At 38.9% G+C, this 20,451-nt stretch overlaps 1 protein-coding gene across 1 annotated transcript; it reads left to right on the top strand.

Moving 5' to 3' along the window:
• The first annotated feature begins 3,196 nt into the window (after positions 1-3,196).
• LOC138907735 (uncharacterized) lies at positions 3,197-4,018 on the top strand. The gene is made up of 2 exons (XM_070198342.1): positions 3,197-3,690; positions 3,874-4,018. The coding sequence occupies exons 1-2, from the start codon at positions 3,197-3,199 to the stop codon at positions 4,016-4,018; spliced, it is 639 nt and encodes a 212-aa protein (XP_070054443.1).
• The last annotated feature ends 16,433 nt before the right edge of the window (positions 4,019-20,451 follow it).

Below are 20,451 nucleotides of genomic sequence, written 5' to 3'. Positions count from 1 at the left end.
GACCTTTCCCTCCCCACTTTAGGTGGATGTTCCAGATTCTGACACATATCGTGAGCATATTGATTTGAAAGATAAGTTTGTCGTATCTCTAGTCCTCTCATATAGGATCAACCATCAAGAAAGGTTAAGCTATCAAAATGATAATAATCTCACAGGTACACCTACTCAGACCACTTGTAATACTTCAGGTGCTACAGGTACAGGAAATAGAGGTCGAGGTATTGGAGATAGTGCTACTGTGAATCAAGGATAAGGGAATTCTAGTAGAGGTCAGGCGAGAGTTTTTGCATTTACTAGACAGGATGCTCAGGCCTCGAATGATGTGGTTACAAGTATTCTATTTGTCTGTTCATTTGATGCACTTGTGTTGATTGATCCGGGATCTACTCACTCCTATGTGTCCTCGTACTTTGCTTTGAGGTTTAGTAGACAACCTGAGCTATTGAATGATCATTTTCTAGTTGCTACTCCTGTTGGAGAGTCTCTATTAGCTGAATACGTGTATCGTGCTTGCCAGATTTGGGTTGGGGGTAGAGATACTCTAGCTGACCTTATTGTACTTGATATGATTGACTTTGACATGCTGATGGGAATGGATTGGTTATCTTCTTGCTATGCAATTGTCGATTGTCATGCAAAGATAGTCAAGTTTGAGATACCAAACGAACCTAGTTTTGTTCTAAAAAGGGGTCAGGTTCCAGAGATTTGCAAAGTTGTATGTTTTATAAAAGCTCAACGACTTCAGAAGAAAGGTTGCTTGGGTCTCTTAGCTATTGTGAATGACACAAGAAAGGAAACAGTTAGTATATAAAATGTACCAGTAGTGAGAGAATTTTCTGATGTATTTCCTGAGGATTTACCAGGATTGCCTCCAGTACGAGAAATAGATTTTGGTATTGATTTGCCACCTGACACACAACCCATATCAATACCGCCATATCGGATGGCACCAGCAGAGTTGAAGAAGCTAAAACAACAATTGCAGGATTTGTTAGATAAGGGTTTTATCAGACCGAGTATATCTCTATGGGGTGCACCAATACTGTTCATAAAGAAGAAAGACGGATCCCTAAGAATGTGCTTTGACTACAGGCAGTTGAACAAGATAACAATACGCAATAAATATCCTTTGCCTCATATAGATGATATGTTTGATCAGTTACAAGGAGCTGCCCACTTTTCAAAGATAGACCTCCGTTCTGGTTATCATCAACTTAGAATCAAAGATGAAGATATTTTTAAGACTGCTTTCAGAACTCGATACGGGCACTATGAGTTTCTTGTGATGCCTTTCGAACTGACTAATGCTCCAGCTGCATTCATGGATTTAATGAATAGGGTGTTCAAGCTGTTTCTGGATAGATTTGTAATAGTATTTATTGATGATATCCTGATATATTCTTATAGCCAAGGAGAACACGAGAATCATCTCAGGACTATGTTGCAGACATTGCGAGAACATCGGCTTTATGTTAAGTTCTCGAAGTATGAATTTTGGCTAGACTCGGTAGCATTTCTGGGGCATGTTGTATCCAAAGATGGAATTATGGTAGATCCTAAGAAGACAGAAGCTGTGCAAAAATGGCCCAGGCCTACATCTCCTACAGAGATTTGCAGCTTTTTAGGCTTAACAGGCTATTGCAGGCGTTTTGTGCACGATTTCTCTAGAATAACAGCGCCACTGACTAAGCTAACACAAAAAAATGCAAAGTTTCAGTGGACGGAGGAATGTGAGCAGCGCTTTCAGAAACTCAAAATGTGTCTGACAACTGCACCAATATTAGCCTTACCATCAGGTTCTGGAGGATTTACAGTATTCTGTGATGCCTCGAGGGTGGGATTAGGATGTGTTCTCATGCAAAATGGTCGTGTTATAACTTATGCTTCGAGACAATTGAAAAAGCACAAGCAAAATATCCTACACATGATTTGGAGATGGTTGCAGTGGTATTTGCTCTAAAGATTTGGAGCCATTACCTATAAGGCGAAACTTGTGAGATTTATACTGACCATAAAAGTTTGAGGTATATCTTTCAGCAGAGAGATCTAAATCTTCGGCAGCATCGGTGGATGGAACTGCTCAAGGACTATGACTGTTCTATTTTGTATCATCCTGAAAAATCCAATGTGGTGGTTGATGCATTGAGTAGAAAATCTATGGGGAGTTTGGCATATATAGCTCATACAAAGAGACTTTTGGCCAAGGATATTCAGAGACTAGAAGGTACAGGTATCGGATTTAGTGTCGGAAATTTAGAGGCATTGTTGGCTTGTGCTCACTCTAAATCTTCATTAGTTGAGCGCATTAAGGCCACCCAATATGAGGATGAGCGATTTTGCAAATACAGAGATGAGGCCTTAGCTGAAAAAAGCAAGGATATGATTGTTGAAAGTGATGGTGTTCTTCGAATGGGTGATAGGCTATGTGTAGCAAACGTAGATGGGTTGAGGCATGTTATTCTTGAAGAAGCTCACAACTCTAGATACACTATACATCTTGGATCCACAAAAATGTATCATGACCTAAAGCAATTTTATTGGTGGGAAGGTATGAAGAAGGATGTTGCTAACTTTGTTTCTAGTTGTTTGACTTGCCAGCAGGTCAAGGCTGAGCATCAGCGACCCGCAGGTCTACTACAACAAATTGAGATTCCAGAGTGGAAATGGGAAAGAATTACCATGGATTTTGTGACTGGCCTACCCCGTACTCTTAGAGGTTATTATTAGTAATTGTAGATCGACTGACAAAATCAGCACACTTTTTGCCTGTGAAGACTAAATATGGTGGAGTGAGGTATGCACAGATATTTATGAACGAAATTGTCCGACTTCACGGAGTTCCAATATCCATCATCTCTAATAGAGGATCACAATTTACCTCACACTTTTGGAAATCTTTTCAAGAAGCATTGGGTACACGAGTAGATCTTAGTACTGCATTTCATCCACAGACAGACGGGCGGTCTGAATGTACTATACAGATCTTGGAGGATATGTTGAGAGCTTGCATTCTTGAGTTTGGAGGTAGTTGGGACGCTTATCTACCTTTAGTTGAATTTGCTTATAACAATAGCTTACAGTCCAGTATTCAAATGGCACCATATGAAGCATTGGATGGTAGAAGATGTCGTTCTCCTATCGGATGGTTTGAAGCTGGTGAGACTAACTTATTGGACCCGACCTAGTACAAGAAGCTATGGATAAGGTCCAGTTGATCAGACAGAGATTGCTTACAGCTCAAAGTAGACAAAAGTCTTATGCTGATAAGAGAATAAGAGATTTAGTGTTCACAATTGGGGACAAAGTGTTCCTACGAGTCTCCCCTATGAAAGGTGTGATGCGGTTTGGGAAAAGAGGCAAGTTGAGCCCCAGGTTTATAGGATCGTATGAGATACTAGACCGAGTGGGAGCTGAGGCTTATCGTTTGGCACTCCCTCCTGAGTTATCCTTTATTCATCCAGTATTTCATGTCTCAATGCTAAGGATATGTATGTTAGACTCATCTCAGGTGCTTGAAGCACCTACTATACCGCTTGATGAGAAGTTGTCTTACAAGGAGGAACGGATGGCTATTGTTGATAGGCAAGTAAGAAAGCTACGGTCAAAAGAAATTGAGTTCGTAAAAGTCTTATGGCAAAATCATACATTTGAAGAAGCTACTTGGGAAATAGAAGATGCCATGCGAGTCAAGTACCCCCATTTGTTTTAGTCTACAGGTATGCACTTGTTATAAATATAGGGACCGAATTTCATAAGGTGGGGTGAATGTAATACTCACATTCAAGTTGGGTTTTTTTGTCATTTAATATTACTTAAAAAAAAAACTAGCCAATTAAATGGGCAAAATCCCATTGTAAAGTGACGGCAAAACAGAAAAGGGTCAGGGGAAAGGGGAACGAAGCATTCTGCTTCAGGAAATGAAGAAAACAAAAGCAGAGAAGGAAAGAAAGAGAAAAGAAGAAAAGAGAGGAAGAAGAAGAAAGCTTTGAACAAAGGCTTTAAGAAGAACTGGGGTTGAAATTGAAAGTATAAAGTTCTCCTTCGACTCAAGAGGTTACCCTTCTTCTTATCAGTTGAATTATTTCACTGCATTTACGCGATTTCATATAGTATAAAAGAATTCAATATCAGTTTTATTTTATGTTAATAAATAAATAAATAATTGCTATGGACAGTAAGGCTATAAAGGTTTGGTTTAAGTACTGATAGGTCTAATTTTGGAGGAATAAAGTATACTAAATAGTTTGAAATTTATAGATTTTGGACTAGTTCTATGAGAATATAAATCCACAAATTAAGACTCAAATGTGAACCCCGATGATTGGGTATTCTAAATTAGTTATAAATTAGCCTAAACGGGAAAATTAACATGAGATCGATATTACGTAATTATAGATTGATTGGAGGAATTTGTGCGAATTGCTCGAGGTGAAGCATTTGGTATTTCGGCACGAGTACTGTGAGTAGTAATCTTACCGCAATTTTTGTTTTCATAACTTGCATGATTTACACATGATTTTTAATATGAATATGTTACCGATTATTTTGAGTTGCATGTGCGACAAGTCTTTTACTCGATATGATACCGAAATAGTTATTTGAGATGATTACCGTTGTTTTAAATATTGTCGTTGTCATTAGATATATTTTACAGTTACTTGAATTTACTGTTATCAAAATAAAATTTTATAATTTGATAAGAACCGAAATGCCCTATATTATTTTAAAATATTTTCTACGAGTATATACAGATTACAGAGACAAGCATAAATGGGAGTAGACATTGAAGGATCCCGTAGCTAACGACGAGTTCGTTAGACCTGGTGCACCTTGTAATTACCGACTACCGTTATAGCCCTCTCTAGTGGGAAGGTAGAACTAGCATACCGTTACCAATTTCCCTCGAGTAGGGACTACCGTTATATTTGACTTCTGGCGAAGAAGTCCACAGTTATACCAATTACATGATCCGTTCATTGAAACCTCCCAAATGTGAATATTGATATTATACAATGGTTACCGAGCTTATTATTGAATTTTTAATTATATTATACTACTAGAAAAACATTATGAGACTGTAAATTTTTTATTGTTTCTGAAAAGGCATTTTTATGAAATTTTTTGTTTAATATACTAGCATGTTTTCTGACTTGTCCCCAATAAAATAAACGGTTGTGGTTAAGTGTTATTACTCACTGAGCTAGCGACTCATTCCCTGCTAATTTATTTTATAGAGACAACAATTGACGTGGGCGAGGATTTCATTAATTAGAGCGTACAGGTTGATAGTTCTTGGTGAGCCTCGCACTTATTTGCGTGAGCGGAGATTTTATTTATTGTTATGGTCTTTTCTTTGAACTCTTAGAGTCACTCCATAGTCATTCTTTTAGAGTCTTGAGTATTCTTTTGTTATTATAGACTTATGTTGAGTATCGCTCATTCTTATCAAAGTTGGAGATAAAGTAGTATTTTTAGTTGTTAGTGGGTGGACTATTAATGGTAGATATTTATTTTGGTTAATTGATAAAGTCGTTGTCATTTGAATTGATATTAGGATGTTTAGTTGTTGATTTGAGATAGGAAAATTTTTGGGATAGTCCAAAAACAGGAAAAACTCTGTCCAATTTTCTGTAAAATATCGATGAGGCTTACTTGGGGGCATTTGCTCCTAAGTTTCGGTCATGATCCTAAATTGGGTCGTGACATGTTTGGACCTATAGTGGTCGTCTCTTACTGTCATCTCACTGATTTCATTGATATTTCGTACTCAATCATATTCATGCATTCATATCATATCTCAATCTCAGTTATTTATTGATACATCATATCATTGTTGTCGGGCTAGTTTCATGACATTGTGAGCCCGTGAGTGAGACTGGAGAGATTGATGACTGAGTGAGGCCGGGGGCCTGTTTGTGAGGATGTTGTCACTATAGCACATGAGTTATCCGTGTAGCATGTGAGTTGTCCGTGCGATTCCAGATATTGATATTATAGCACGTGAGTTGTCCGTGCGGCACGTGAGTTGTCCGTGCAATTCCAGGTAGTTTGTGAGGATGTTGTCACTATAGCACGTGAGTTATCCGTGCAGCACGTGAGTTGTCCGTGCGGATTATAGCGTTTGGACTGAAAGGATCCCCTTCGGAGTCTGCACACCCCCAGTGAGCACAGTCGACTATAAACAGGGATCGGGCTGCACGCCGCAGCGGGTATTGTACAACGCTGAGTGATTGAGTGTGCTGAGCATAGTGAGAGAGAATGTGAGACAGTGAGATTGAGTACTCTGAGAGCATGAGTGCATGAGCTCATCATCGAGGTGCATTGCATTTGACATGCGTACCTGAAATACATGCATAGAGGTGCATTTCCTTCTGCTACCCAGTTTTGGGGATATTGATGATTTTACCTGTATCTTGACATGTAGGTATAGAGAAGTACTTTCCTCATGCTATCTGAAAATGAAACACCTTACTATTTGTTGAAAGGAGTTTTGAAAAAAATCACAGTTTTCAAACTTACTCGTATATTGATTTTTCGGTAAAAGATTTGGATTTTCACTATGATACTTGAAAAGAAATGCCTATTTTTCTGGAACTGTGAACGAAATGAGCCTTTTATTTCTGAGATTCTTCTTTTGTTATTGTACTATGCTGTTATGAACTGTTGTGGAATATTGGTGTTGGACCCGACCTTTTTGTTAGCTCGTCACTACTTTCAACCTAAGGTTAGGTTTGTTACTTATTGAGTACATGGGTCGGTTGTACTCATACTACACTTCTGCACCTTGCGTGCAGATGTTGGCTGTTGATGTTGTTGTGTTCGATGGGAGCTGGATTTGAAGATGTATCTGTGTTCCGGTTGTAGCTGCCTCTTGTTCGTGGTAGCCTTAGATCTATAAAACTCTATTTATGTACTTTTCAAACAGACGATGTATTTATTTTATTTCCGCTTTGTAAACTCTATTCTTAGAAGCTCGTGATTTGTACTACAAGTTCTTGGGGAATGTATTAGATTCAGATGTTTCTTTACTTAATTGCTTTATTAATTGTTATTAAAAATTGGTTAGTGATTAATTGGCTTACCTAGCGGGTTGGGTTAGGTGCTATCACGACTAGTGAATTTAGGGTCGTGACAAATATATTTCACCAATTGCATTAGCAATGTATCTCAAAGTTGTAAGTACAATATTTACAATGCACATACAAATAAAAGAACTACCAATATGAAATCCAAAACATAGAATGTTTTATCCATGTAAATAAATTTGAATTGGGTAACTCGTAGAATATGCAGATCCAGGCACGAGAATTGCAATTCAGTAGCTTAAATGCCCGAGAAAAATATCAAGTAGAGATTAACAGACTTACTTAGAGGACAATCATCACCAGGGAGTTTGCAATCAGGACAACAACCATCAAAAGCCATCCTACATATCCCACAAGTTTCATCCTGAGTGTCTCATGTCCACGAAGCAACTGCAAGCCATCTGCAATACACAAGTAACAAAAAGTAATATAAAGTAAGCACATCATGCAGTCTTAAGTACGAAAACTATTAATATCACATGCCATGAAGAGGACATACTCTATTAACGATTCGAGCAAAACGTCCAACAGAACAGGTTAAGGGAAATTTATGATGTAGTCCATCACAAAGAAATATGCCAATAACGCATCTAATGAACTCGCAATATAAAGCTACCCTCATAAAAATGTGAAATATTTGACAGAATTTAAATTGAAGTAGATTTTCAGAGCAAAACACTAAAGGACTAGTAAAAATGCTTCTTTGTAATTTAGAAGAGAAATCAACCTTTTCCGAAGATAAAATTGATGCGTTAATCTATGATTTCTGTGTGAATTTTGAACTGAAATGGTTCTCTTTTTAGGGCTTTATACGAACTTTTTGAAAGTGGCGAAAAAATTATTGAAAAATATGTTTTGGTCCTACCTTGGAAGCAATAGGTTTCTTGGGCTAAGTTGTTGTCACATGGCCCGTAATCCAACGAGGGAGTCTGCCCCAGTCTATGTATGGCTAAAATAGTTCACAGAAAGATAGCCAAGACTGAACTAGCCCATGTCGCTGTTGTCACTTGGCCAGTAAATGATTTTAGAGAAATTTTCAGAAACCATTCGTGTTTAGTGGCTATTAACTTTCTATAGCTACTATATACATAATTACTTCCTATAGCTACTATTCAATTGTTACGGTAGTGTATTCGCGCTGTTGTATTCATGAATACAGCAGTAAAAAGCACCTAAAATCAGCGCAGTTGTACGCGCATGTATTCACATGTATTCGCGCCATGTATTCATGAATACAGCAGCAAAAAGCGTCTAAAATCAGGGCAGTCCAGCTGTACGCGCATGTATTCACATGTATTCGTGTTGCTGCATTCATGAATACAGCAATAAAAAGCGCCTAAAATCAGGGCAGTCTGTCACGCCCCAAACTCAGGGAGCGCGACCGGTGCTCAACCGAGAGAACCCGGCCGAGCAAGCCTATTAGACTTCCTTCTACCCAAACTCATCCATGAATAAAGAGGAGATGTACTCCATTAATCAATCACTGAAAAGATTTTATTAACAACTTTCTTTTCATTCCCATTAGTAGCTTCATTTATAATTTCCAAAATATTACGAGTTTATAGAATTAATGAAAAATATAATTTCCAAGTACCAACATTTCTAGTTCAATTCCCAACATCAACCATAACCCACAACCTATCTACGGAGCCTCTAAGTACAACTGAAGAGTAATATAGAAATACCGGCAACAAGGCCCCGGCTATACCTCCACCACAAAGTACATGAGAAACAAAAGATACATGACCCCGAAATGAAGTGGGGCTCACCAAATCGGCTGAAAGGAGTGTACTGCTATCACTGATCAATGCCACCTACTGTAGAACCACCTGCATCCATTAAAGATGCAGCGCCCCTGGGAAAAAGGGACGTTAGTACTGTCGAATAGCACTAGTATGTATAGCTAGAAATCCTCTTTCAAAATAGAATACCCATATGATCTATACGTAGAACACATAATATAATGTAATTGAAACAACCTGTACAAACAAGGACAACAAAAGGGACACCTATTGTCTGCATTAATAATGTGTCTCATTAGACCGTCCTTAGTGTTCACATATCATATTATACAATTATGCGTTTCATAGACCGTCCATAGTGTTTATTCATACCGTACATCTATACCTCTTATACACAATGCACCTATGCATTTCATAGACCGTCCACAGGATTTCATATCATAATGGATTTCATAACACAATGTACCTATGCGTTCATAGACCGTCCATAGGGTTTCATATCGCAGTGTACCTATGCGTTCATAGACCGTCCACAGGATTTCATAACATAATGTACCTATGCGTTTCATAGACCGTCCACAGGATTTCATAACACAATATACCTATGCGTTTCATAGACCGTCCATAGGGTTTCATAACACAATATACATATGTGTTTCATAGACCATCCATAGGGTTTCATAACACAATATACCTATGCGTTTCATAGACCGTCCATAGGGTTTCATAACACAATATACCTATGCGTTTCATAGACCGTCCATAGGGTTTCATAACACATTGAAAACAAAAGTACAAATGCGTACATCTCATAACCTTTCAAACCACATATCACCTAATCCGTACTTTCAACCACTAACAACATTATTATTTCATTGGCTCTCTTGGCCATACATATGATTCTTTATTCATGGCGCAATGGCCGTATTTCATATTCCACACTTTCATTTCTTCCCTTTCATAGATCATCAACATAATTATCAACAAGTAGAATATTCCGGAAATCACAACTTTAAATTCGTTAGTAATAAAGGCTTTAAACACAATCGATTTCTTTCCAATAAATGGAGTAAAATGATTGGCAATCGAAGGACAAGTTAAAATCATACACAGTTTCCACTAACGAATATGTAAGAACGCAACACACATTAAAAATTACTTACAAAGCATAGCATTAGCTAAAGCTGCCACATATGGGTATCACTTGAGTTCATAAACTTTTAGCTGATTATATTGTCGAAGTCAATTTTCGAATAGTTGAGTCAAAGCTCATTTCATAATCTTTCTCATATTATTTTATTTCATTGGCATCATTGGTCACAAGTATAACTTTCACTATTGGCACGTTGGCCACACTTTATATTCCTAATTTACTGATTTCACTTCCAACCATCTTTATAAGTTATCAACAATAAGACATTCCAAATCAAGACTTTAGGTACACATATGAGCAATTAAAAGTCTTAAGAATATTGAGATTTTCTCATACAATTTGGCATACTAGCTTTCATTTGAAATACGATTCGAGCCACCACATTTTAATAAGCAACCCATACTTTGAAACTCACGGAAACATTGTGGAATTCAATTCCAAGATAGAAAGTTTAGCCAACATACCTCAATTAAGCTTTCCTTAAATTACTACAACATTCCGGAAATTCTAGCAATCCCAATCTATTTTGAGACATAACAAAATTTAACAACAATTAGGAAGATATTCATGGTCTCGGCTCATTTGAGCATTTTATCAGACACTAGGTGTGCAATTTTAACCACAAGGTTCTCCTACAAGATTTTCTTCACTCCACAACCCAATCCTTACTTATTTCAGCTCAACAATCTTCCCACAATTCTTATTGGTACATGCATGTATAAATAATAATCTCATACCCATGAATCATACTCCTAATCAACCATCTTCTACCCAAATTCGAAATTGAAAACTAGGGTATGGAACCTTACCTCTTAGATGAAGAACTTGTGGGTTTTCCTTATTAATCTTCCAAGATTTGAGCAAGACTTGATGAATAATTAGCCTAGGGTTTTCCTCTCTCTAAAACACTCTCCCTTCTCTCTAAAACATTAGAGTTTTGCTCAAAAATGACCCAAAGCGTGTATTTAACGAAGTAGGGTCGGGTTTTAAAAACTCAAAAATGGAGCTCCGGAACAGGTTCTGCGGTTGCATATGCGACCGCATAATGGATATGAGGACCGCATATTGGTCGCATAATTACAGACCAAAACGATCAAAAATCTGCCTGTGTATGCGGTCACTATGCGGTCCGCATAACTGTTATGCGATCGCATAATGCACCGCATAACAGTTATGCGGTCGCATAGCCGACCGCATAATTGCCCCCAGACTGGCCCTTCTCCTTCTTATTTCTGCGTCCATTATGCGCCCCGCAGAGTGATTATGCGGTCGCATAATGGACCGCATAAACGCGCTTTTCTGCCAAAAATTTTCCTTTATTTTTCGGTACATTCTTCAACCTAAAAAGTCTGAACCGTGGTTCGCAAGCTCGCCGCGAAGATTTTATACCATCCTCAAACACGTAAGCCTACTCCGGCACCACGAAACCTTGAATTCACTTGCGAAATTTACGGGGCTTTACACTGAAATACTTCAAAATTTTCGGAGGTATTACATTCTCCCCCGCTTAGAATCATTCGTCCTCGAATGTGGGTCAAAATCCGTCATTAGCATTCAATGTGGTTCAACTGTTGGTTCACACACACCAGTAGTTTCAAAATTTGGCTAACTCCCTAAATTTCCAAAATTTTTGCCAGAGTCTCCCCTGTAACTGTGCCTATCCACCTACCAGAGTAACACCAAAACAATTCCTAACAACACATCCACAACTTGACAAAACATCACCATGTATAACAACGTCACTAATCTCATCATTACAGGCATTATACTATCAAGAGTGGTATGTGGATATAAGCTGCACATATTTAAATCATAACACACATAAGTACCTTTCAAATCACAATCATTTAACTATACACTCAAGTGGAAACATTTTATTTCCTTAACACTTTTGCCCCTCCATGTGGTCTCCTCGACTTACAGACTTTGCCATAACACGTTAACAGAGACAATCTCAACTCCCGGACTTTTCTAACAAGGATAGCAAATAGTTGCTCCTCACAATCCCATTATTCCTTATCTTCACTTTATTAGACATAGACACATGAAATATCGGGTACACGGAGAACAATAATAGGGAAACATCGTATTCATAGTTTAGCCTATTTCCTTTCAAAATTCCATAAGACCTAGTGTGACTTCACATACTTTACCTTTATTAACACTTCACATAGCATCCTCATGCAGAAAATATTGAGAATAACCCATTCACTTTCTTCAACTCTAAATCTCCACGCCGAACACCCAAACTAAACCTTTGGCAACCTCCAATAATTTCGCTAAGATGTGCTAGCTTGACTATGACCATAAAATTTCCTATCCCATATATTTGATCACGGGATGATGCTTCTTGTTTGACATGCCTGAACCTACAATACTCGATAGATTTGCTACAACCAGGAACAACGAGGTTCGAGATTTTGCTGGAAATAATCAAGAATCCATCAACGTGCTGAGCACGGCATTTCAGGAGGTTATATCCTAAGAGACATGAAGGTTACTACCAATAGTGCTGACATTGTTAATCATTGTGATGACATCATTGATTCGACACATGAGGCATAGAGTTGCCTAGTAGGCATTGATAATGCAGGTACCATGTTCATGATTCTGAGATTTAAATAAATGAGTCATTTAGACATGTGGCATATGGGAGGTATAATCGGAAGGATAAAGACATTAGCGTCAGTTATTCTTGGAAAGCTATGAGTCATGAAGAGGACAACGACAATTATTTCATTCCATACGTGCCTTGTTTGGCAATAGTAGGCCTCAAAGATAGATAACACGTATGTGATACCAGTCGCCTCCTGGAGTGTAGGGAAAAATTAGTTTAACTCGAAATGAGAATATTCTAACACCCTGAATGTGATATGGGTTTCAAAATACATGAAGTTGCATTATGCTCTTAACAGTAACTAGCAAAAATGAATCTCTGCCACAAGCCTACGAGGATGCAAAAGAAGTTGAGCACTTGTGATATTATTATCATTCTGACAGCTTAACCCTTCACAATAGTTGATCCTATATGAGAGGACTAGAGATACAACGAATCTACCTTTCAATTCAACATGCTCATGATATGTGTTAGAATCTGAAACATTCACGAGTGAAACCACATAGCTAGGATATCCTAATATTGGGGTTGAGTGACTTACTTGTTGTCCCTTGACTGTTGGGGCAGTGCCTTAGCTGGTGGCCCTAGACTCCGCACCCGAAACATTCATCCGTGCCACGTCGGCACACCCCCAAATGACGCCTCCCACACTTGGGACATGGGGACCTTTGCTGCAGCTGAGAATCCCCATTTGAATGTACCTGCTGATTAGACCCATGGTTGCTTTGCTTACTATGGCCCCACCACTGCTAATCAGGCCCTGATGGTAGTGCTCTATCTGAAGACTGAGCAATTGACTGCACGGGTCTGGATGACATTCTCCTATGTAATGCCTTTCCACCATTACCCCTATTGTATGAGCCAATAAGATTGCCCGTGGATCGGGTCTTTTTGTTATTATCTAGCTCTCTCTTTCTTTTTAACTTTCGATCCTCTGTAGCTTGAGCAAACGCCACCATTTTTCCATAATTCATATCATAATTCAAGGCAGCCGTAGCGGCCTCATTAATTACCAAGGGACTAAGTCCTTGCACAAGCCGGCGCACTCTAGCCTCCATAGTGGGCAACATGTAAATAGCATACTTGGACAGGTGTGCAAATTTCATATGGTACTCCCATACACTCAGGCTACCTTGCCTTAGGCTCTCAAACTCAGCGACACGGGCCGCCAGAGTTTCAGCAGGCAAGAAGTGGTCAATGAAAGCATCGGTAAACTCACTCCACCTTGCCGGAGGGCTCCCTTCTTCACGGGACTTCTCCCATAGTTCAAACCAAGAATACACCACCTCTTTCAGGCGGTAGGAGGCCAATTCCACTGCCTCTGTTTCAGTAGCACGCATAACTCTGAGAGTCTTGTGCATCTCATCAATGAAATCCTGGGGATCTTCCCCAGTATTAGTACCCGTAAACACTAGAGGATCTAACTGAAGAAACTTGTTCACTCTGGAACTTGCAGATTCCCCTGATTGACTAGAAGAAGTAGGCCCAACACTCAATCTCTGGGCCTGAGAAGCCACTATCTGTGCCAACATCTGTATGGCTCCCCTAACATCAACATCAGAAACACCAGAATCGAAAGCTGGAGCTGGATGTGGAACTGGAATACCAGTCGGAGGGACCATTGCACCCTCAGTAGGTGTAGGGACAGGTGCAGTCTGATCGATTATGGTATAATCAGGGAGTGTAGTAACTGGAGGAATATCCTCACTCCTTGGGTGCTCACCCGCATCATTGAATATAGAATCAGCTCCCACTCCTGGGGTGACATTGGCCATTTGGCCAGTTCTTGCATTCTTCTTAGGCGCCATATACTGAAAGTTAGAGTAAAGCACCAGTTAACGGAGGAACAATCTTACAATCAGCTTTATCGCACGATCAAGGACATGAAAGAAGGGTAGCACTATTGGTAGTAACCTTCATGTCTCTTAAGATATAACCTCCTGAAATGCCCTACTCAGCACATTGATGGATTCTTGAAAACTTTCAGCCCAATCTCGGACCTCGTTGTTCCTATTTATAGTAACCTATGGGGGTTGAAGGTTCAAACATGTCAAAGAAGAAGCGCCATCCAATGAACAAACATATTGGATAGGAAGTTTTATGGTAATATTAAAGCTAGCACGTCTTAGAGTAATTGTTGGAGGTCGCCAAAGGGTTTAGTTTGGGTGTTCAACGTAGTGATTTAGAGTTGAAGAAAGTGAACGGGTTATTCTCAAGATTTTCTCTAGGAATATATTGGGTGAATTGTTAAGGAAGGTAAAGTATGTGTAGTCACATTAGGCCTTATGGAATATTGAAGGAAATAGGTCAAACTAAGAGTATGATGATTTCCCATTGTTGTCCTCCATGCATCCGATGCATCATGTATCTAGGTTCCAGAAGGTTGTTGGAAATCCTTTGCCTATCGTTCCGGTGGAAACTATTGAAGGTGAAGTTAATGGGTAATTTACTTATAAGAGGTACCTAGTTGTCATCCTTGTTATATAAGTTCGAAAATTCTGATCTGCCTTTGTCAAAGTAAAGGAAGTATTCTCACATGCTTGTATAACCGTATGGTTGTGATTCAAAAGGGTACTTGTTATATATTATAATTTAAATATGTGCAACTCATGTCTAGATACCACTTCTGTTAATGTAATGCCCTTAATGTTGAGATCAGTGTTGTTGAAATATGCTGTGATGCTTTGTTGAGTTATGGATATGTTGTTAGGGTGGTTTTGGTGATTCTCTGGCAGGTGGTTAGGCCTAATTACAGGGGAGACTCTGCCGAAATTTCTGAAAAGTTTTAGAGTTAGTCAAATTTGGGGGATTGAAATTTTTGAAAGAAGAGTCGAGTTATGTAAGTGCTTGGGGCCGGACATTACTCCTCATTCAAGAACGAATAATCTTAAGTCGGGGAGAATGTAAGGCCCCGTAAAAAATTTCTAATGATTTAACATTTTAAAGTGCGCCAATAGTATTTGGGAATAACGTATTTAAGTATTAAAGGAGACCTATAGGATAGATCCAGATCATGTTGAATTGATAATGTATGTTTAAGGTATGTTGGAACATACTAAGGGGTTTCGGAATTGGCAAGAACTTGTGTGGAACAAGTTGGACATATTAAGAGGAAAGGATGTTTCATTTGGCGCAAGACCCAATTTCAAATGCATAGAACTCCCTCAATATAATGACTTAGGTGGTGATCTACCTATCAAATTCAATCGCATTGAACCTAGTTTCCAACGCATGAAACCGTTTGTCATTTGGATATGTATACAGAAAGTTATGGCCATTTTAATGGACCTGTGTCATATGCGCGCCTAGATGCGCGGCCGTGCATATTTGAGAGTTTCTGCCTCAGGTGCATGCCCAATGCGCGGCCGCGCACGTAGGAACTCATTATATAACCTCGAGGACGGGTATAGAGAGAGAGGCTAAGTCATTTCTTCAAGACTAAGGCTTTTGTCTCCACCACCCATCCGGCCAAGGCTTCAAATACACATCTAAGGTGAGTTTTTATGTGTGTTTTTATGATGATTTCACTTCTTAATCACTAGTTACAACAAGGTTTTGTATTGGATTCCATAGGATTTCTTCAAAATCTCAAGAACACCCCAAAAGTTGACTTTCAAGATTTGGTCTACAAAAGGTAATCTTTCACCCTTAAAGCTACATGCATGGATTGCGAGTGAATAAATGAGCAAGGAATAAGTACTAGCACTTATGAGATGGTGATTGGAAGCCATAAATACTTAAACTAGATTATTGGGTGTGGTAGAGATTTTGTAATGAGTTAATTAGTAAAATTTGGTAGACGTGAGTTCATTGATGATTATAATGGTACTAAGAAGGAAGTTAGTGGACAAAGGATGTTGTAGTATCTCTTGTTGGTGGTAAGGAGGTATTGTTAGAGGAAGAAACACCATTACTAGAGGTAGTTGAATGCTATGCACTCTAGGTGTTTGATAAAATGCCAAAATGACCAAAAACCTAGAAATATTTACTAATATTGGTCCAATTGAATTATGTTGATGTAGATTAAAGTTGTAAGAGTAGTTGTTGGTTTTAATATCGCTAAAGAGCTTCATCAAGGTATGTTGGCTAAACTTTCTCTCTTACAATCGAATTCCATAATGTTTCCTTAAGATCAAGTATGATTGGCTCAAGATTCCCAACTTCTATATTCTGGGTTATTCCCTATAAGATTGTTTATTCCAAATGAGCCTTATATCGAAAGATAGATGTTCAAAGTATGGTTGGCATATTAAAATATTGTGTCTTTGAGTCGTGTTTTAAATGAGAACTAGTATACCAATTGGGTGAGAAAAACTCGATATGTTTAAGACTCATAATTGGTCATATGTATACCTAAAGACTTGATTGGAAGCTTCTTGTTTTTGATAATCTTTAAAGATGCTTGAAAATGAAATAAGCGGATTGAAGAAATAGAGTGTGGCCAACTTGCCAAGAATTTAAGTTATGATTGTGGCTAGTAGTGCAAATGATTTGAGAGGATGCGATAAAGAATATGAAATGAGCCTCGACTCCATTATTTTAAAAGTTATATGGAAAATAGAATTTGCCTAAGAGCTTTTATACTCAATTCATGCCCATCAGTGGCTGCTTTAACTAATGCTTTGCTTTATAAATATATCCAGTGTGATTCGAGTTCTATATACTCGTGTGTTGAAATTGTACATTGTCATTTATGGGGAAGAGTATTGAAAGAGTAAATAGTGTATTGATTGTTTATGATTTTTCATGTGTGTTTCTATTGTTGGTTGGTATGCCTCATTCTTTGGGAAGAAATCATTTTTGTTTGAACTTCCCATTACAAATGGATTTGAAGTATATGATTTCTGAAATTTTCTATATGTTGATATTTGATGGTGATATTTGAAATTGAAACAGATGAAAGTGTGGCATATGAAATACGGCCATCGTGCCAGGAATAAAGAATCTTGTGAATGGCCAACTGAGCCAGGAAAATATTGTCGTTATGAATTACAGGAAATACTAATGAAAATTTATACAATGTGAAAGATGTTGAGGTGAGTACAATTGTAATTATCTTACCTCTATGTGAAAATCAAAAATAAAATATTTTTTGGAGCATCATTAGTAAAACCGAGGAAGGGTGGGTCATAAGGCCTATACCTGAAACTACACGTGCCGGTGTAGGGGTGGATTGTGGTTATCCCCCTTATTTGGGATGAAATTTTGATATTAGTCCCCTTAATTGGGATGAACTGGTAATAATTAGGGAATGGAAAAGTCAACCCACACGGCATATGTGGGAAGACGGCCTAGCTGATCGGGTGGAGATCGGACTCCATGTTGCGCACCTGGTGGTACTACTCTTGGTAACAAGTTTCTTTCGTATCACCTATCAAACCACATAGTCCGCGGGGAGATGGCCTAGCCGATCGGGCATGATCAGACTCCGTGCTAACAAAAACGGTGGAATATCAGTGCTAATGATCTCCCAACCAAAATTTGTATATAAAGTTCATATTTTGAAAATTATTATGTTTTAACTGGACATTTGGATATTGTTGATTGTGACTTGCTATCTCTATGTGTTACCTTTTCTTATATGGGCATTCTATTTTGAAAGAGGACTTTTATCTATACATACTAGTGTTATTCGACATTACTAACGTCCCTTTTGCCCGGGGAGCTGCATCTTTAATGGATGCAGGTGGTTCTACAGCAGGCGGCATTGATCCGTGATAGCAGTACATTCTTTTCAGCTGATTTGGTGAGCCCCACTTCATTTCGGGGTCATGTATCTTTTGTTTCTCATGTACTGTGTTTTGAGGTATAGCTGGAGCTTTGTTGCCGGCATTTCCATATTACTTTTCTATTATACTTAGAGGCTCCGTAGACAGGTTGTGAGTTGTGGTTGATGTTGGGAATTGAACTAGAAATGTTAGTATTTGGAAATCATGTTTTTCATTAATTCTATAAACTCGTAATATTTTAGAAATTATGAATAAAGCTACTAATGGGAATGAAATGAGAGTTATTAATGAAATCTTTTGAAAGTTTGATTAATGGAGTACATCTCCTCTTTATTCGTGGAGGAGTTTGGGTAGAAGAAAATCTAACAGGCTTTCTCAGCCGGGTTCACTCGGTTGAGCGCCGGTCGCGCTCCCCGAGTTTGGGGCGTGACATCGGCGGGATCAATTTCTTCCATTAGCGCAAATTGCATATAACATGAGCTATTAGTTGAGCATTCAGATGGATCTGTATGAGTCCTTATATGGGAGGCAATGTCATTCTATGGTTGGATGGTTTGAGCCAGGTGAGGCTAGATTGTTGGTCATAGATTTGGTTCGAGATGCTTTGGAGATGCTGAAATTGATGCAGGAGTGGCTTCGTATAATATAGTCCAAGCAAAAGAGTTATGGTGATAGAAGGTTTGTGATGTAGCTTTCATGGAGGGTGAGAAGGTTCTTCTTTGAGTTTCACCTATGAAGGGCATGATGTGATTTGGGAAGAAGGGCAAGTTAAGCCCTCGATATATTGGCCCTTTCGAGGTGTTGGAGAGAGTTGGTGAGGTGGCCTACAAACTTGTGTTGCCACCTAGCTTATCGGGATTTATCCAGTATTTCATGTTTTCATACTTTAGAAGTACTATGAGGATCCGTCCCATTCGTTGGATTTCAGTTTAGTGCAGTTGGATGAGAATCTAGCCTATGAGGAGGAACTAGTTTCCACTTTGGATAGGCATGTTCGGAAGCTGAGGTCTAAGAATATTGCATAAGTAAAGGTTCACTAGAGAGGTCAGCCAGTCAAGGAGGTGAATTGGAAGGCCGATCATGATATGCAGAGCAGATATCCTCATCTTTTTATATCCCACGTATGATTCTAAACTCGTTCGAGGACGAACGTTTGTTTAAGAGAGGGAGAATTATCGACCCGATTGGTCGTTTTGTGTATTTGAGCCCCCATTCCCCTATTTGATGCTTCTCGTGTGCTTCTTTGTTGTTTTATGACTTGCGGGGATGGTTGGTTTTATTTCGGAGAAGTTTTGGTGTAAATTGGACTACTTATATCCAAGGTTGGAAGATTAAGTTATAAACGTTTACCGAGGTTTAACTTTTGTGTAAACAACTTTGGGATTGTGCTTTGATAGTTCCAATAGGTTCGGATAGTGATTTTGGAATTAGGCATATGTCTGGATTTGGATTTGGAGGTTTCTAGGTTGATTTGGCTCTATTTGACGAAAGTTGAAAATTTGAAGGTTTGGAAGGTTCATAGGTTTGACTGGGAGTAGACTTTGATGTTATCGGGTTTGGATTATTTTTACGGGAGTTGGAATAGGTTCGTTACGTTATTTTGGACTTGTTTGCAAAATTTGGGATTATTCTGAGTTGGTTAGGCATGGTTCGCCATGAGTTTTGAACGTTGGAAGTTGATTAGCTCAGTAAACTTGAATTGGGGTGTGATTTATAGTTTTGATGTTAATTTGTGTGATTTGGCACCTCGAGTTGGTCTGTGTTATGTTTTGGGACTTGTTGGTTTGTTTGTTCGGGGTCTCGAGGGGGTCGGGAGTGTTTCGAATGGATTTTAGATCATTTTGAGCTTCTTGAACTGCTGAAGATTGCTACTGTCTGGTGTGCTTCGCGATCGTGGAGCAGGTCTCGCGATCGGGAATGATTATTTTGGGGTTGCAATGTTTTGTTCTTCGCGTTCGTGGAAAGGGCATCGCATTCGCGAAGAGGGCATTGCGTTCGTGATGTATTGGAACAGTTAGTCTTCGCGTTCATGGACGAAGGGCTCGCATTCACGTAGAGGAGAGCTTGGTTGGGAGCTGTTAGGGCTAAGCCTTCACATTCGCAATGGGTTAATCGCGTTCACGTA

The sequence above is a fragment of the Nicotiana tomentosiformis genome, chromosome 3 (genome assembly GCF_000390325.3).
Source record: "Nicotiana tomentosiformis chromosome 3, ASM39032v3, whole genome shotgun sequence".
NCBI lineage: Eukaryota > Viridiplantae > Streptophyta > Magnoliopsida > Solanales > Solanaceae > Nicotiana > Nicotiana tomentosiformis.
This window is presented reverse-complemented; position numbering and strand designations above follow the sequence as displayed.

Bases quoted from the DNA above. Each gene is read 5' to 3' on its own strand.
- LOC138907735 (XM_070198342.1), top strand. From the start codon at position 3,197: ATGGATAAGGTCCAGTTGATCAGACAGAGATTGCTTACAGCTCAAAGT. The intron at 3,691-3,873 runs GTACCCCCATTT...ACGGCAAAACAG, and splicing joins GAAGATGCCATGCGAGTCAA to AAAAGGGTCAGGGGAAAGGG.